Source organism: Protobothrops mucrosquamatus, unplaced genomic scaffold, assembly GCF_001527695.2.
Source record: "Protobothrops mucrosquamatus isolate PMUCROS unplaced genomic scaffold, P.Mucros_1.0 scaffold6311, whole genome shotgun sequence".
NCBI lineage: Eukaryota > Metazoa > Chordata > Lepidosauria > Squamata > Viperidae > Protobothrops > Protobothrops mucrosquamatus.
The window spans coordinates 1-20,069 of NW_015392139.1; the positions used below are offsets into that span (position 1 = coordinate 1).

Genomic DNA, 20,069 nt, shown 5'->3' on the forward strand with positions numbered 1-20,069 from the left:
AAAATTCAGGAATAGCTCAAATGATTGAATCCTCTGGCTCAATATAAAGCATTTTCTTCTAAATGAACATTTAAAAATAAAGGAATTGAGCACTTATAAGAAAAAAGATAAACCTGTAGTTTTGTGAAATATTTGCATCTACATCTTAGAAAAATACCATAAACATAAAGAAAAGTTAATTTCCTTACTCAATGAAAGGTAGAAATCACTGATAATCTTTCTTAAGATGTCTCAATATGATCATAGGAAAAGTAGTCAGCATGGTTTATTTCTTGGGACAACTTCATGCATCATAAAAAAAATTCCAAACTAACAAACTGCTTTATAGTCTAGGAATTAAGCCTATATCATATAAATTGTGATTGTAAGAAAATGGGATTTAACAACAAAAAAGTGTACAAGTCAATTTATTTAAAAAAATTACATGGCTTGAGAAGGTAAAAAAGTTACAATTCTACAGGGTTGATTTACTGTAGATAGTGAAGGAAAATGGATTAAAGACAACATACTTTGTAGCAGTCATTTGCAATTAGCTGCAGAAGACTAAAGGATTCTCCTGAAGTTTCCATCTTTAGATAGAGTTCCCAGGCTAATCTTGGTTTCTTATTCATAATATCTGAAATCAACAGAAAATTAGAACTAGTAGAGGCATGTTGCTACAGTGTTTAGAACCGGATAAGCATATTAATCAGCGATATTGTTCTTTACACTGGCTGTTCAAATAAGTTGAGAAGTAACATAGCCACACCAATTATGTCAACAGGAAAATTAAAAAAACATTTTTTTAAAAATATGTGCCAATATACAAGTTCTATATGAGAATGAACTCTAGATTATAATGGGTACTTTCAGTATGAGCACACAGCTGACTGAGCATTTGAACAGATCATACATATGAGTTTTTATATGAAAATACAGTCAGTTGCCTTCCTGATTTACACTATCAATTTCTTCTTTCTGGTCTATTATACAATATATAATATCTATGTTGACATTAAACCTACTTCAGAATAAGTATACATATTATGATTAGTGGAAGTTTCAGTTCTCTACTCCTAAATAAAAGGACGTGTAAACACACCAATGTTTAATGATAAAATACTTTAATTATGAGAAGCTCAGCACAAAGCAGTTGCATCATATGCATGCAGTTTTCAGTATCCTCTAAGGTCCTGCTTATAGAACTTTTTTAAGTGAATAGAGCAAATGTAATAATATTCCATTTAGTTATTGGAAAACTTAATATGGTGCTGATACGTATTTACAGAGGAAGTTTGTTATGAAGTGACCCTGTCTAGAGATTACAGCTACTGATGCTAATTTACAAAAATAGTTCTAAAACCAATTAACATATGCAAGCTAACAACACTGCACTTTTACAACTTCTTACACAAACGCAGCATTTATTCTTATATGCTGATTGGCTAGAAAGAACACCACGTTTTTCTCACAGCTCTAGCTTGCCAGCAACCTCATAATTATGAAATCAAGGTGGTAAAAAGCTGGCAAAACACTGTTACTTCACCATCCCTATTGTATGTGCCAAGTTGCCCAGCATTCCTATTTAAGATGACTCTTTTCCTGCTGCTATATCCTGATCTTTGGGCAAGTTAGCAGAGATATGAACGTACAAATCTGCCATTTATTTCAGTATTGATAGGTGATGAAGCCTTCAAACTGCTGTTCACAGATGTTTTTTAATGTATTTATTTGATTTCTATAGCCGCCCATCTCAACAAGTGAATTTATTGTTGTTAAAGCAGTGAGTCTTAAAGATCAGATAATTAAATATTTTAAAATTTAAAATGCAATAATGTTGTTTCAACAGTATTGATTTTCAAAGAGGAGAAAATTTTAAAAAAGTTTACGGCTTCTTGATTTACTAACATTTTTTATATGTCTATAGAGATTCACAGTCATCCAGGTCATGGTTGTCCCAAAGGTACTTTTTCAAGAGGCAACTGGACTTTGTTTTTCCTTGAAGACGTTTCGCTTCTCATCCAAGAAGCTTCTTCAGTTCTGACTGTTGGAACGTCTTCAAAGAAAAACAAAGTCCGGTTGCCTTTTGTAAAAGCACTTTTGGGACAACATTTTCTATAGATTATCTCAAAGAACTGGCCTATTTCCAAGGCAGAAATTCCAAGTCCCTCTCTCAAAACCTTGGAAAATTGTTTCTTAAAAGACATTTGTAAGAAATAAAATTATTCTAGCTTAAAAATAATTAAATTTACATGAACTTAATACTTAATTTCAAATTAAAATTAATTTAAGGGAAGAGATTAGCACGTCAATACATATTTTATAATAAAGTGGAGTGACTCACAGCAGCGTGCTAACCAACTGAGGTAAACAAAATCATTCTTTATTTTCTCACTTTGAATCAGGAGGAACACCTGAGAAGAAACAAAGAAAACCAAGCTTCTGTTCACATTAAATATAGCTCTGCAATACAGGCCCTCAATCAAATCAGGGTTTGTCGTACTAAAGATTCAGCAGCTATAAAAGAAAATACAATTTTCCCTTAAGAAAAAAAAGTATTTCATCCAATAATTATTTATTGAATAATTTGCCTTATCAAAAGACCCCCCAGGATCTCTGTAGCAGAGATGTAAAAAAGGAAGCTTGCAGTCCTGATATAGCCCATCATTATGTATTTTATGGCCCTTTTGAATGGTAACAATTAGCATTTTAAAATGTCTGGGGACAAAACATGTCTAAGTTTGGGAATGATTCTAGATTGTTTTCATAAAACACTAGTTTAATATACAGACATATTTTAAAAAGAAACAATAACCAATCATTTAATTTTTAATCCTTTTTTTCCAAACAATCATTCACACTGAATTTTTTTTTTAATTTTTTAAGCTTCAAAGAGCATAACTTTTTCATTAGAAATAGTGAAGCTTTTCTCAAAATAGTATTTCTCTTGCCATTTTATGCAGAATATTTTGGAGTTTTATTCAGGTATACTTAAGGAATAGAAAGGACAAATAGACCAACTCTTATATCGTATGTTTTCATCCATCCACGCATCCATCTGTCCTTGAAAAAAGTATTCTTCTGCAGTTGTGCAACTCATGCATGGAGTTAAATTTGAAGAGGGAAATAGCAAACAGTGGAATCCTTTTCTTTCAGCAGGAGACAATTTACTTCCATTTCTCAATATGTTACATGGGTAAAATATCAGACTCTGCTATTATACTGCAATAAATATTTATGTTGTCTGTAATTATCAGAGATTTTTAATTACAAATTATACAGTATTACCAATTAATCAATCTTCCACATTCTCTTTTTGTCTTATATATTTTTTTCTGGCTTCATACACTTTGGAAGTGTGATCCCCAGACAAGATTCAGTATAGCTCCCAGTATTTAAAAAAAAACACATTTTGTTGCTGTACAGTGTTGTTACCTTCTGAGTATATAGGCCTAGGATTATGCATATATTTTATACTCAAAAGGTTATTGCCTCTTATTCATAACAACCTCCAAATTCTTTAAGAAACATATAGAACGTAAACAGCCAATATTTTTAAACTTGCCTTTGGTCTTTTCAAGAAGTAGATACATACCTCCTCAGCCTCACTAGTATTGCCAGTAGCAGCTTTGGCTTGTGCGTAGTTAAAGTTAAAAGTGTCATCATTATAGAAATAACTCTGGAAAATAAAGCATGCATAACAAAGAAACAGTTTAATTTTTTATGACATTTAACAGCTAGTATCAATTTTCAGCTATCATTTGTAATTGACAATACCATAGTATTTGTACATACTATGGCACTACTAGAGCAGATACGATGGATACATTAATAAGTTAGAAATTGAACTACTTTTGTCTTTCTCCCAAGCATGTAAACTCTTGCTATCATGTAACGTCCCCTTTGCTTGTGTCCTTAAAAAATTCCTCAATTCCATATTTTTAGTTCAATGAATGCCAAGTGCCTCCATTTTTATCAAGTTATGATATCTTGAAAATACAGCATCATACTGTTTATGTTTGATTCAAGCCTAGACAACCCCTAAAAATATAGTCCTGATGAATGTGAAATCGTTATTTCATTTAATTCCAAAACAGTATAAAAATATGAATGCACAATTCTTAATTAATGCCTTATATAGAGGGAGGAATATTTATTTATTTATATATCATCAGACTCCCAAAGAACTCCTAGCATAATAGTCTATTAAATTACCCATAATTATACTAATGTAAATGTCTCCTAATAATTACATATAATCATTAAAAGGTCTTCTAAACAGCTGAGTTTTCATCACCTTTCTCTATGCTGGGAGGCATGGTTAAATACAGATTTTCACATGGAACCTATTCCAGAAGGTAGGGCTTGCCACAGAAAAAGGATTGACCTGGAGAGTAAGTTTTATTTGAAGCAATCTGTCCATCAGGCCAAGTCAGAAAGGGTTTTATATCTCTTTTTGCACACTTAAATAACACTTCCTCATTCTGTTATACCAAATTTCTAAATTAGAAGCCATAGCAAACCAGTTCAACAAAACTTCTCATCCTGATAATACTGTAACATATATTTCTTTAGATCTTCCATGTATGAACTGATTACCGATATGTCCTCATATATTAAATAGCATAAATGCTAATTAAGAATTTCAGAAATTATAAAATATAATCATTGCTGTGTAAGTGAAAGTAGATCACATTATAATAACACTTTATCCATATTTATGCCAAAGCCTAGGAAGAAAAATACCATTTTCTTTGAGGTGTGGAAAAGTTTGCTCTTTTCTTAGTTGTGTGGGAGGTAGAAAACATTATCTAGACATACTGGTTTGGAATACAGAAAATGGAAATGTGCCAACTGACGTTAAATGTCAATCAGTATGGAATGTTTAAGTACATTAATTATATTATTAAATAATGAATCATCATATGTTCAGTAACATGTCTTCACAAATGCTTCACCTTTATTTTGATAATCTCTGTATCCACATATTTTGTTAAGTGGTTTTTATATGCTTTCAACTTCTAATTTGATTTAGATGTCAAATTTTTCATTCCTTTCACAAATATTCAAAATATTCTATATGGAAAATAGAAACTATCAACTAAATACAGCTCAGGTGAGTCCTGAAAAAAGATACGTATGATTATCTAAGCACACTGCCACATATAAAAGATCTTCAGTAATAGAGAAGATCAGTTTCCCATTATAGTGTATAGTGCAGTGATGGCGAACCTTTTAGAGACTGAGTGGCCAAACTGCAACCCAAAACCCACTTATGCATCGTCGAGTGCGGGGTGGGTGTGGCCCATTGGGTGGGTGTGGCCCATTGGGTGGGCGTGGCTGCAGTGGTAACTGGATGGGACTAAAAAGTTCAATCAATCAATTCCAACTTTGCAAGATCTTTTTTTTTCCCCGCAAGAAGTTGAAATTGACTGATTGAACCTTTTTTTTTTTTTTTGCACACGGCGGCGGAGGCCTAAGGCAAAAAGTTTTTATAAAACCCAGATGAAGGCCTAGGACTGGGGCGACGGTGCGCGTGCCCACAGAGAAGGCTCTGAGTGCCGCCTCTGGCACCCGTACCATAGGTTCGCCACCACTGGTATAGTGAGTCTATGGCTTATTTACAATAAACTCTTCATTGTTAATTGTATCAATATTCTATTAATTGAGTTACAAAGTGGCCTAGTAGTAGTCTCTGAAGCAGGAGACAGCTCCTAAAGTACCTTAGAACATCCCACAGAATTATAATTTTAATGCAACAGATAGAAAAAAATATAAATGCTTGGAAAGTAATCATAATTATTTTCAATTAATCTAAGTTTAGTTTTTATCTTGTCTTGCAATTTCCTGGAGTACAGTTATTAACATTCCACTCAAAGCACAGTCCCACCTTTCAGTCCTAATCTCAAAATTGTCAATTTTTCTTCTTCATCATCATGATCATGATCATGATGATCATCATCTCATTCATTTATTCATTTATGTCTCTTGAAAATGACCATATAAAGATATGTAAATCTGTCTTTTTCTCTTAAGATTCTTAATTTCTATTTCTAAAGTAATTAAAAGCATTAAATACTGAACAGCTAAATTTTCAAATTGATAGATAGTCCTTAAGTTACGAATGGAATGGAGCCTGCCCATTCCATTCGTAACTTGAGAATTTGTGGGAGTGAATCTCATACCTCAAATGAGATCACTCCCTGCTTTTGCTTATGCATTCGCTAATCGAATTCGTGGGTGAATGTGCGGTTTGTTAAGCACATGTATCTCAAGGTGGGGAAGGCCATGGGGGGGGGTAGTGATGGAACAGGCCCCAAGACCTCCCCGACCCACTAAGATACCTCATGCTTCCCCCTCCCTCCCTGCCACGCCGGACTCCCTTACCTTGCAAAAATCCTCTCTGGCGCTGTTTCTCCTCTCTGCTGCTTTGAGGGAGAGGAAAGTCGATGGAAACTCCTGGGTGCCATAATATCGTGCACGTTCAGGCACCCATCCTCTTTTGCAGAGAACGGGTGCCTGAAATCTCGTGACAGAAACTTTGATTTTCAGGGCGAAAAGTGTTTGGGATGCCTGTCTCCTGCTCCCCCCCAACTCCTTTCCACCACCGCTGGAACACTTTTTAGCCAGATGGAGACCTTGGAGAGGCTGGAAGCTCCATCTGGCTGCAAATGGGGTGCTTTCAAATGCTCCATTTCAAAACGCTCCATTTCCAGCCAGACTTCAAACGAGTGCTAAGTGAACACTTGTAACTCAGGGATAACCTGTACATGTAGTAATACAGTACAAAATCATTAAAAGCTAATTACAATGAAACATCTAATTTTGCAGACCATGGTTATAATACTGTATATGCTTTAAAATTTATTTACATAAAAAGAAAGCAAATATGCTACTTCCAAAATAAAATGCTGCAGATTATAATTGGTACTTTCTGTATAAACATGTTGATAAAAAGAGAATGGGATGCTGAACTAATTTTTGTTTTGTATGACTGAGTATCCAATAAATTAATTTCCTGTATTACTTAGGAAATGATCATGCTTAGTTGCTTCCTTAGTTTCTGAATTAACTGACTGTCGGAACCCCTCAAATACTCATTTATTCATTTCCCTTTCTTTCCTGCTTTTGCTTATGTATTCATTTTCGGGGCCTGCCATTCTGCTGGGGGGGTGTTGTGATTTGCCTTGCTCTGCTCTGTACAAGGTGCCCTCCCTCTGGGTGAGAGGAATGTGACATGAAAACATCTGCTTTATCTCCAGACCATGGAGCCTGGCACTGTTGGGAAATGGAACCGAGAGAGACTTTGAGAAGGGCACCAAATCTCCAGCTTCTCATAACACTGTGGCACCTGTGGATTGGCTGGATTTCAACCAGACGGTTGGACACTGGGGAGAGGAGTTCTGAATTGCCTTTTTGATGTAATCCTTTGTGCGCCAAATCTTTAGACCTTGCTTTGCTTTCTAGCCATCACTAACTCTCAATAAAAGTTCCTTTTGAAATGATGCCTGTTTCAAGAGTTCTGCTTTCTTGGGAGATCTAGTTGAGGCAGATCCTTACACTGACCCTGTACAAGTCATGAAGGAAAAATTGAGTAAGAAAAGTTAGCCCTACAGTAGTAAAAGAAAATGATTGCTACAGGATAAGAGAGCTAGGGGATATTGCAACAACTTTTCAGTCATTTGAAAAAGCTAAATTCTTATTTTCTAATTATCTACTGTCAAAACAAAGGGGCTATATTCGCTGTATAACTAGAGCCTTGAAATCTACAGTGCATTATTACCTGATTGCTAGAAGTAATGATGCACCAAATATTGTAAATTAAAGGCAATGTCCAGTTTTTAATTGGAAAATTGGAAAATCAATTACAGCAGAGATGGTATTACATACTATATCTGAGAGTCAGCCCCAGTTGCTTCCTCAGATTTTGCTCCAGTGCCAGACAATCCCATAATAAAGATTTGGCAAGTAAAGAGACTGAATAAGTTTTCATTTGGCTTGGCATTTCATGAAAAAATAGGGCTATGCAAAGCATTTAAAAGAGATTTATTTACAATTTTTGTAAATTATCCACAAGACTCTAGGTAGTTTATAGCAAAGAAAAATATAAAGAAGTAAGAGTTGCTAGGGCTAATATATGAAAGCCAATGCAATGCAGGTGCTGAACTAAGAGCAAGCTAACACAGATTTCTATTCCATTGTCAATTGCAACAATTCGTTTTGGGCCAATCATTCCCTCAGCTCAACCTACCTCATAAAAGTGCTGTTATGGAGAAAAAGAGGAGGGAACACTGTATTTGCTAACTTAATATCCTGACTGAAAGGTGAGATATAAATACAATAAATAAAGATAAGGCTCTGACTGACTTAAAAATAGGTCAAGTTGCTTTTTACATATTGACTGAGATTTTGCCATCTTAGATAGATTTATTTTGTCTACTATCTACAGTAAAGAGACAATAGAAAGAGGCAGTTATAGAAACTTCCATGAAGTCCAAATTGTATCAACCACATAGACCAACATAGATTCTAGCAAAACCAAAATCAAATAATTAATCATTGGCACCACAGCAACATTTTCATTGAAAATATCACAGATTAAAGCCAGATGCCCTCTCACTGGATTTTCTATGACACTTGATAAAATAGCCACCTTCTGAGATACTAATAAACAGACATATATGAATGTATACAAGATAATTGTAACTTTTACTAACCTTCACTGAATTGAGATATATTAGGACATCATCAAACTGCCTGAGCAGAAAGAAGCAAGAAGCCATACACTGTCTTCCAGGGATAGTATCTGAAGAACAACAGTGCAAATGAGTTGAGGGTAGCAAAAATGTTGGGGAATACACCTACCTTCATTTCTTTTCAAAGCTACTGCCAGGATGTCAGAATGCAACACTATGTATTATTTACTTTGGTGATACAAAAGGTACAAAAAAGTGTATTGTCTCCAAGATGCAAAGATTCAGGATGTGATGGAGAGGCTGAGCTTGATTAATCAAATCTATTGACCATTATTCCCGTCTGCTGTTTCATGTTAGAATGAGTGAAGGTGCCAAAAAATGTCCGGAAAGATACCAAGCAACTATTATGCAAAGTGATTGCTAGAAGCCAGCATGGTTTTGTTAAAAACATGTCATTCAACAAATCTTATTGCTTTTTTGACAAAGTGACTAATAAACCATGGGAATGCTATGGATATATTTCTTCCTTCTTCATAAAATTCACCAATGGATGCATAGTTCCACTATTAGTTGGATTTGCAGCTGATCAACTATGCTCAATGTGTGGCCGTTAATGGTACTATGTTTACGTGGAGAGAGATATGCAGTGGAATAACTCAAGTGCTTTCAACTTTTCAAATATGGCTTGTTGAGGGGATAGAAAGAATGTGCATTAAGTTTGCAGATGACACAAAACTGGGGAATGGGGATGGAAAAGGACAAATTGCTAACACCTCAAAAGCGACTCAAGATTCAAAAGAGTCTTGATAAATTTGGACATCAGGCCCTATCCAATAAAATGTTTTCCAATGGCAAAAAATGTAGGGTTCTGTACTTAAGTAGCAAACACCAGATTCACAAATAAGCTAGGCAGTATTTGGCTTGGCAATAATACTTGGAATAAACTAAGCACCCCAGTAGACCATAGATTAAGCACGAGTCAGTCTGCTACAGGTACCAAATATAATATTAGGCTGCATCAAGAAAAATATAGTGTCAAAACCACAGGAAGTGATAGTTCCATTTTGCACTACACTGATTAGAGGACAACAGGAGTCCTCAAATAAGTATGCTACAGAACTAAAAAGAACGACTAGAAAAGCAACAGTGATAATGAGGGGCTTGGAGGCTAAAATCTATGAAAATGGTTACATGAACCAGATATGTTTAACTTAAGACAAGGTTAAGCGAAGACAGAACAGAGGTCTTCAAATAATTGGAGAGCTATCACACAGAAGAAGGTATCAATTTATTCTCCATAGCTTCCAACAGTAGAATAAGAACCAACTGATAGAACCTGCAGAAGGCATAGAGAATGACTTTAAAGGACAGTGGGAAGATCCATTACAAGGAAACAATCAGACAAGCACCTGTTGAACCCATTCCAAGAAACAAGAAGATGCCTCAGACAGGCTCCTCTTTATTCCACACAAAGATCAAGTGCGGGAGGAGGGAGGCATATTCAGACTTGCAAGATTCTGTCCCTATAGCTCAGGGGTCCCCAACCCCTGGCACTGGGTCCATTAGGCTGTGGCCCGGTCCCCAACTCCTGGCACTGGGCCACAGCCTACCAGGAACAGGGCCATGCAAGCAAGTGAAGTCCCATCCACGCATGTGTGGGATGCAGGCTGTGTGTGAAACTATATCCCCCCCAGGGTCCACAGAAAAACCACTCTCTATTGAACCAGTCCCTTGAGCCCAAAACATTGGGGGTCACTGCTATAGCTATAGCTATTCTAATAAAAATAAAAATAGCTTTAAGACCCATATGACATTTCTTTCTTAATCTGATATGCCTTAGAGGGCTGACAGAAGAAGATCCAATTGGAATTTCTTGATAGTAACAGCTATTAGGCAGTAGAATAGACTGCCTCATGGAATTATGGCTACTCCCTCAATGAAGGTTTTCAAGTAAAGATCGTAGAGTCATTTGTCTGGGATGATCAGAGACGTCATGAGCTTTCCAAGTCCTTCCCAGCCCTATGATTCTATAATTATTTATGACATGAATATTTATAATCTGAATTCATAACTTAAATTGTACATATACACCTAATTCTAGCCAAAATAGCATATTTATGTTGCATTTGTATGTTAAACATTTCTATTTAATATTTGTTACTGGCAAATACTAATACCATGTTTCCCCGACAATAAGACTGGGTCTTTTTTTTTTTTGCCTCCAAAAGAGACATGAAGTTTTATTTTCGGGGGATGTCTTTTATACTCACCTCTGGCACCGATAGCCCTGCCCAGCTGGTCCATTTCTTCTGGATGAAGGAACAGCTTCATTCTACAGCTGCATTCCGGCCTGCATTTTGCAGTCAGGCCTTTCTGGAAGGCCACTACAGCCGAGTACAGGTTCTCTGTACTCTGCAGCCTAGTACAGCTTCTCAGCTGCAGAGGTCTTACAGAACTGAGCTATGGATTGAATCCATAGCTTGGTTCTTGGCTGCAGGGACCTTCCAGAAAGGCCTGTGACTGAGAAATGCAGGCCTAGCTGCAGAAGAAGTGGGCCAGTGAGGAGAGGCCTGACTGCAAGGTAAGTGGGTGTGGGGCATGGGGGGCAGCTCCACCATCCCACCAGCACCCTAGCATGATTTTTAGGTGTGTGCCTTGCCTCAAAACTAGGGCTTATTTTGGGGGTAGGACTTACTTTCTGGGAACATTTTATTGAATCACATAGTAAATTTAACAGAATGTTTGAAGAAAAGAGAACACAGTACATTTAAAACATACCACATTCACTAGCAGATCCTCCCACCAGCTGGAAAAATTGCTGAGCAATTTTCAAATGGTCTCTCTGAAAAAAAACAGTATAGAAATAGGGCTTTTATTATGCTGATGAATATTTTTCCCTTTCTATTTCCTGAATGCCTAGTTTTATTCTTCATCATGCTCATTTTATTTTCCATTTTCCCCTCCCAAAATGTTTTGATGTTAATGATCATATCATTGTTTTTTTAAATTTCTGTGTAAAACCTTTTTTTTTAAAATAGATGAGCCTTTCCCAAGCATGGTTATATTTCCTTTTTGTTTCTCAATAGCTCTAGTTTGCCTAAAACAGTTATAATTCAACACCTGAATTCATTATTAATGTAAAAGGCAATTCTACTTTTTGCCATATGAAACTAAAAGAAATTTATGTAAGCAAGGATCGTTAAAATCTCAATCAGCTTTTGTGTTCGATTTGGCCATTTATAGATTCTTCATAAATTCCTATTATCAGAAATTGTTATACTCACTGAACCCATTTCCTGCCCAAGTACTGCATTCACTACTCCTTTCAGAATATATTCCTAAAAATATTAAAAAATAATTAAAATATGCAATTTGTTTCCTGAAGCTTAAAACAATTTGCAATTCTTTTATTCAAATTATGGTGCAAATACATAGATATTTGAATCAGATATCTTTACGGATTCTAACTTTATCTGGTAAGCCAAATTAAATTAATGGCACTCAAACTATAAAAGGGCTGATCAGTCATCCATTTCATTCTTCTGATAAAATTTTAGGTGTATTCCATTATTCAAGCATGTATTTTAAGTGGAGCCATCCAGGTTCCAGAAATTCATCTTGCCATCTTCCAGGTTCTTAAAGTATACATCAGCTAAAGAAACTATTTTTAAATAATAACAGTAACAATAATGAATTTGAAATAAGTGAAATAATCAGAAAATACATATAGATAAACATCTATAAAAGTCACTTAAATGGAACATCAAACATGTCAGTTGTTTTACTATAGTTTTTTATCATAAAATTTCAAAACTTGAACCAAGTATATTGTGCAGCTTATAGTATTGTTTTCACCACTGTTAAGTATGAATAATTCAAGTTTTCATCAAGAATTAGCTGTACTTAGTTGCATTAAAATAAATTATGTCTGACACAAATGACAGTTCTTTTTTCATACTGATTTTAACAGAACTTAAATACTCTGATCCACTTATCTTAATTACTTAATTACTCTGATCCACATATATTTTTTTAAAAAATAGAAAGTAACAAACAAAAAATAGAGGGTACAAAAATTTAATTCTATCCTATATTATTATCAAATATAATTTCTTCTAGTATGTAACAATGAATAAACTTTTTTTAACCTGTGGGGTTGTAGGTTCCAGATCTTTAATCAAGTTGTAAGCCTCCTGTACATCATCTGAAAAAATATGATACAGTATATAATGCTACAGTATATAATACTACACCCCTCCCATACTTTTATACTTCTATTGCCCAAAAAAGTTGATAAATATCCATGTAATGTTCTTTAAATGTTACAATATGTGTACAGTTTAAAGGCTTTTCAGCCTTATTTTATTCATATATTCAGGGCTTTTTTTCTCATAGAACGCCCAGAACGGAGTTCCAGCACCTTTTTTGGATGAAACCTTGTAGGGTAGGCAAGGTGGGTTGTATGATGTGTGTGAGTTCCGGCACCTTTTTTTAAAGAAAAAAAGCACTGCATATATTCACATATTATACATAGAGAAAAGAGAAGGAAAATGCATCAAAACAGAATGTCAACTTATTTTTTTCAGGATCCAAAAAGGATGAATTTAATTACTAAAACAAGACATTTTATTAGAGTAACAAACCAAAACATTCTGGGGGGATTTTGTTTTAATAGCACAGAAACAAATAAAAAAACACCAGGGTCAAAGTGACAATTGCAGAATAATAATACCTAAGATCAGCCCAAGATCAAAATATTTTTTGTTCCTACATAGATCAGCTGAAGTTAGAAGAGAGTGTATAGATTGACTTAAGCAAAAATTCACTTGTTCCTTTAAAAGGGACATTAAATAATAGGACTATGCAGCACTTTGGAATTGAAAGCAAAAATGTGATTGAAGTACAGGTGGCAAACATAAACATTTGTCTGCAATACTTAAAAAAAAACCATATATTTATCCAGGGACATCCTACTTTACATCATTTGTTAGCTCATGAAGGACCACAAATAAAAAATAGTAAGCAACTGTATCCCCCATAATAATCCCCAAAACAAAATACATATATTTTCTATTTGGTAGAAAAAAATCACTAAAAAATGTGAACAGTAAAATGAGATAGATTTTTTTTCACCTTGCCGAAGATAGTAAATGACTAGATTCAGTCTAGCTTCAGGAATGACATCAACCAGTGGAGGGAGTACTTGGAGAGATCCTTCACCTCCTCGGAATACCACCTGTAAGTACTCACTTTATTAGTATTGTGGCAAACAAGTTACAATTTAATCTCATACATGTTTTAAACATATTTATTGTACTAGGCAGTTTATCATGAACTATGAAAATATGTCATTTATTACTCCATTGCTTTTGTAGTTTACAGATTAAACATTTACCCTAGAAATCATAGTGACATCTTTATTATTTAATACTATCTATATATACAACACTTTCATACACAGTCATTATGTATACATTCCAAAACTTGGATACTGTTGATAAAGAGAAAAAAAAGGTCAAGCACAAGACCTTGCAGAAAACATGAATTTTAAGGTGGGAGGTAAGAGGTGATATCAAATATATAGTCTATGGGAGAAGAGCGTTTCAAACAGCAACAAGGATAAGAAAGCAGAACCAAGAATATTATCCGACATCTGAAGATGACAGATTTAGATAAGTTAAAGTCATTAATAGAGTAATAAGCTATAAAACATCTGGTAGCTGCAGGATAAGATGACAACAGTGTATATGGAAGGGAATGAGAAGCCAGTAAAAAAGGAAGGAAGAATTGTGCATGGAATAAACAAAAATATCTTTAAATTATTTTGGTTTGTGAAAAAAAGTTATTTTCCAGAGAAAATCAAATCATAAGCCAGAATCTTAAGAGAAAATATCAAGTTTACAAAATTAATTAATGACACATCTGGAAAATCACATCAAAATGAAGCTGGTGGGAATCAGTCACATAAGGTTTTTGAAAAGTTAATAAATATTTGAACATAATAGGAAAAGAACTTAAAGTCAAGAATAGGGTAATGATAGTGCATGAATATGATAACCAATGTAAGCAAAATCAAAATTGAAGGCCCATGAAGAAATATATAATATTAAGCATTGGCATAAATATATATTTAATACATGTATTATTTTCTCTTCATAAATCCCACTTGTCTTCCTTAAATTTCTTTTTCAGGAACTCTTCTGTGAATATAAATGCAACTTTCATAGCTTATTCCCAACCAATAAATTATTCTTCTGAACAAGTTGACAAAACAGTACTTTCATCATGTGCATGATCTGAATAAGTCACATTATGAGTTACTTCATTGCTACTTACCAAGTTATGCTTAATGAGCTCTTTAGCAAATTCAAATGATGTTGAGGCACTGTCCATCAAACTTTTAAGCTCTGCCTTGTGGTTGTAAAGAAATTTTTTTAAGAAATAGGTCATATTATTAACAGTGGTAACCAAAGAAATAAACATTTTGCTTAAATGAACTTATTATACAAAATAAGATAGGATTAAAATATGTGTTCTGTATAGTATCAGGAACAATAGAAATAGCTATACACAAACTGCAAAGAATTTGCATTTCTCAAGAATAGATACTGAAATGTTATAACAAAATTTAATCTTGGATTGAGGAATGATTTGAGAGATAAAACTATAGTAACAAAATACCTCAGCAGCTTTCCCATTGTAGAGTCGGAAATGATTACAAGCCTTTAAGTTAAGAGCAATGGTACTATCAGGAACCTGTTGAAGGTAAACAGCTAGCACCTCTTGAGAGACATCATAGTAATCCAACTTGTAGTAACACAAGGCCACATATACATTGAGGGCCAGATATTCCCTGCCAAATCAGAGTTCATCAATATATTAATATAACTACTGCTTTATGAAATTCAACTAAGTTTCAGTGATATAAAACTTAGAAAAGCCCAGTATAAAAACAATACCCCAAATATCCACCTCCCTTCACTACAACTTCAATGAGCATCAGAATGGCACAAGATATTAATACATTCATCTTGCTACAAACTGTGGTAAAGTAAATGTCTATGGTATAGATATGAAACTCTCAGCTAATGGAATACTAAAACTATTGCCTAGAATCGTGGGCACATAATTTTACATTTGTTTAAAAAAGTAACAAAAATATCAGAAAAAAAATCATGGACACTGCAGTATAAATTTATATTACATTGTTTCTAAGTGATCAAGAAAAACAATTTGGAATCATAGTGGATAACTCACTGAAGATTGACATAATATGCAACAGCTGTGAAAAAGCTGTTTTCCATGGAGAATTTATGAGAAAGGGGACCTAGTGAAAATAAATCTGTCAATAATTATTTATTTTATAAATAAATGGCTCTCTTGAGTCTCAAGATAGTGAACACAGCAGTCTCTCCTGCACTGTTTTCCTCACACAAACAACCACATAAGATAGATTGGCCAATTTAAGCTGAGAATGACTGACCCAAAGTCATCCAGTGAGTCTCCATGGTTGAGAATGGATTTGAATTTGGGTTTCTACTGTTCTAGCCCAACATCTCTGAAGTAAATACTGTGTACATTTTTGGTCACTACATTTGAAAAAAAAGATGCAATGGGGGTGGAAAAAGTGCAGAAGAAAGCTATCAAAATGACCAAAGGGCTCAAATATCTTTGAGACTCTTAGCTTGAAGAAAAAGTAACTGAGTGAAGATTCAATCAATGCATATAAAAATGCAGAGCGTAGAGAGAGTAGACTGGAAGAAATTTCTCTTTCAAAACTGGGATCAGGAGACTTCAAAGAAATTGACTGGAAGTCTTGGAATAAACTGGAAGTCTTGGAATAAGTACAATGCATAATTGGTTTGTGGAATTCATTAACACAAGACATAGGCATGGCTATTAGTTTGGACTGCTTTAAAAAAGGATAATTTATGAAGAATATATTTATAAAAAGCTGTTAGGCATGGAGACTCAATATTCACTGTTTCAATGAGGTGGCTGCATGCTTCCAAATACAAATAGAACAATAGCAAGAGAAGTGTTTGCTTTCATTTCTTATTTGCAAGTATCCTAGGATTTAGTTGGTTACTATGATAAGCAAATTGCTGGCTTAAAATAGATCTTGATTTGATCCAGCTACTTTTCTATTTTCTAGTTTTAACAAGATTCAGGCACTAAATGGAATAAGGTGCATCTGGATCTAATTGTAGCTCCTAAATGATTTGCAGCAGATTGCCAAAGATTTCTGACTCCTATTTGCTTAACAGTAAGGACTTCAAAATGATTCTCTCCCACCACAAATTAAACTACTGACATGAAGAAAGACTGGGGTAATTCGGATTAGATATTTAGGTGGAAAGTTTGCTCCATTTGTTCTGGCCCTTGATGAAATTCTAAAGTTGGATTTTAATTCTTGTCTTTTTCTTTTTTAACCGTAATCTAATTTAAACAGGAAAAAAAACCCACTATATCCTGCCAGATTTATCCAATTATTTTAAAAATATTTTTAAATGATTTAAAATTTGCACAAGGTACAAATCTCAAAAAATAATTATTCACTAAAAAAATAGCCCCAATCCTATTTAGTATGAATCCATAATTGTACCTTCATTAGCATTTTTCCTTAAGTGTCCACATTCTCTGCATGTTTTGCTAAACTCAGAACTCACTACTGGATCAAAAATTTAAAGAAGATTTTAGAGTAACATTTTTAACAAGGATCTCAGAAGGCAATATTTAAACTCAGCAAAAAATAGCTAAAATACTGCAAGATTGAAAAGCCCTTTCCCTATGAAATTATTTTTTTCAGCCCTTCTCCTCCTAATTATCTATTAAACAGATAGAGAGAAGTTGACCCAACCTGTTATCAAGCAATATGCGTTTGTAGATATCAATAGCTTCTTGATAATGAGATCGCATGTAGTGTATAGATGCTAAACTAAGCTGGTCTTCTGTTATATCCTGCAAATTCTGATGGAAGCTCATCAGTTTCTTCTCATCACCAAACTAAGAAGGAAATACGATTTAAAGAGAAACAAGTGGATGCCTTACACATATTCTAATACTTTGTTTCATGAGAACAATATTTTAACCATATTTCTCCTCCACCACATTTCATTAGAAACTAATTATTTTTCCAGACTCCAGGCCATCTACAAAAGGGTCACCTTTTCTTAATTATCTTAATTCTTGTCACCATGAAACTTTCAGGCTTTCGCCTTCTATGTCTACTTAGTACTTCAGGTCTTAAATCATCATTCTACCTGACCAAAAGTGAATAAATTGTAGCAGAATCCCCATGGTACAGAGAGAGATAGTAAATGGAGTTGGTGTCAACTAGATTTAGTTAGGTTTTTTTTCCTTTCTTATATCATCTCCAATATCTTTTGCTTCCTTTTCTTCAGTAACTTGCATTACACTGCTTGCTCTGAAAACAAATAGCATGATGGGTATTTATAAGATTTTAAATAACATTTGGGCACATGATGGGAACTGGATTTCAAAATACTTCAACTACTTCCAAATCTGATCCAATGTTTTGAAATACATACCTTGTGTGCTAGATGGAACAACAGACGGTTCTGAAGTCTACTTTTGGGAGCTGAAAACAAAATTAATATCTAGGTTTTCAAACTTATTAATTCATATGTCTCATTTTCACAGTGCAACCAATGCCCCCACTCACTTCCAGTAAGTGCATCTGAATTTATTGCCAGTAAATATATATAAAAACGCAACCTTAATTACCAGACTCACCTTTCAAAGCAGCCTGTTCAGCTTCTGTATACATTCCCAAGAAAAAGTAAGTGCATGCTAGATTCACCCACACATCAGGGTTGCAGGTAGATCCCTTGGTTAAATCCTCATATTCCTTAAATAAATAACAGTTTTTGATACAGCCTTATTTAATCACCACAGACAAATTTATGCTTTATTTCTTCTTGTAACCCAGCCAGAGCACATAAGAACTGTAAATTAAAAAATATAAACAGAAGTGACTACTATGTCCAATGCAGATATGATATTTCAGCTATCATCAACATTTTGAAAAAGCTGCATCCTTTTCATTGCAGCTGCTTTTAGGATTTTCCCAAATCACTTCTACAAGTATGTATGTGCATGTACAGCAGTTCTGCTCTATTAGAAGTATCAGTGGAAATGTTTTATGTGCATGAAAATAGTTGTATGGTGTTTCCTGGAAGATACTACTACTTCTGCAGTTCAAGAAGAAAAACTTTACTCATATCAATCTGCTTTGCAAAACATCCGTGTAAGTACTTTGCACAACCCTACATTGTACCACTATACTTTTCTTCTACAATATTTAAACATATCTTCAACTAGATGCAAGCCTTTGAAATACTGATCCTTTATCTTACTTATTCTGGTCCGTGAGATACATTACAATCTTAAATTTCATTCTTCACAGATAGTAAATTTGAGGAACAATGTTACATAGTGACACAGTCATAATGACACAGTCATGTGTAAATTAATTCCATTTTCTCTTAAAATGGTTCTCTCAAAGTATTTTCCTCATGTAAAGAAAGAATTTTGAAAAATAGCAGGTCATAAATTAATGCATTGTATTTCATAAATAAGTCAAAATAAAAAAAAGATAGGCTTCTGGACACAAAATAATACAGCCAGTATTTTTTGCTTTTATATCACTTTGGGGCATATTTAATTCATCCTCATTCTTACAAATTTAAGAGAACATCCTTCTTTTCAAGACAAAGAAGCACTACCTCACCTCCAGTGCTTTCTTGTAGTCACCCAGATGGAAAGCACAATATCCAATCCAGAGGTCTGCATCTTCCTCCTGTTCTCCAACCTGACACTTAAACTTGGGAAGAAGGCAGAATAAAAATTAAAGTGATATCCAACTGTGACCAAGTTTATATAATTTTTAATTATTTTAAAATGACAAGTTTATTGTCTGTAGCCATACTGTATACACAAATCTACCCTTTTAAGCAGTGATGGGGTTTAATTTTAACCCTCTCAAAAGTCACAGTGTATATAATGTTCATATATAAAAGAGGAGCTCACATTTAAATTAATTAGATATTTACAAATATTTAGATAGTCAGTTTTTATGACTGGCAGGCAGAAATGTATTAAGGTGGTCATGAATATGATGTGCCATCAAGTGATTATTGACTTAGCAACACCACAAATTTCTCTATGATGATATAATAATAATAATAATAATAATAATAATAATAATAATAATAATAATAATAATAATAATTTAATTTGTACCCCGCCCTTCTCCTCATAGGACTCAGGGCGGCTAACAGCCTCATAAAAACCACAATACAATAATACAATAATATCTATATTAAAAACCGAATTAATAGGAAATATTTAAGAAGGCCAATCATTAAAATT

The 20,069-nt window shown here is 34.2% G+C and overlaps 1 protein-coding gene across 1 annotated transcript; it reads right to left on the reverse strand.

The window, feature by feature from the left end:
* Positions 1-509: 509 nt before the first annotated feature.
* On the reverse strand, positions 510-19,521 carry LOC107300177 (intraflagellar transport protein 56; the record flags this gene model as incomplete). Its single annotated transcript, XM_015829516.1, has 14 exons — positions 510-616; positions 2,324-2,393; positions 3,575-3,658; positions 8,697-8,785; positions 11,454-11,517; positions 11,960-12,013; positions 12,824-12,879; positions 13,809-13,911; positions 15,012-15,086; positions 15,357-15,528; positions 17,536-17,681; positions 18,227-18,276; positions 18,432-18,546; positions 19,429-19,521. Coding segments are annotated over 14 exons (1,278 nt in total), but the record flags the coding sequence as incomplete, so codon positions are not given.
* Positions 19,522-20,069: the final 548 nt, after the last annotated feature.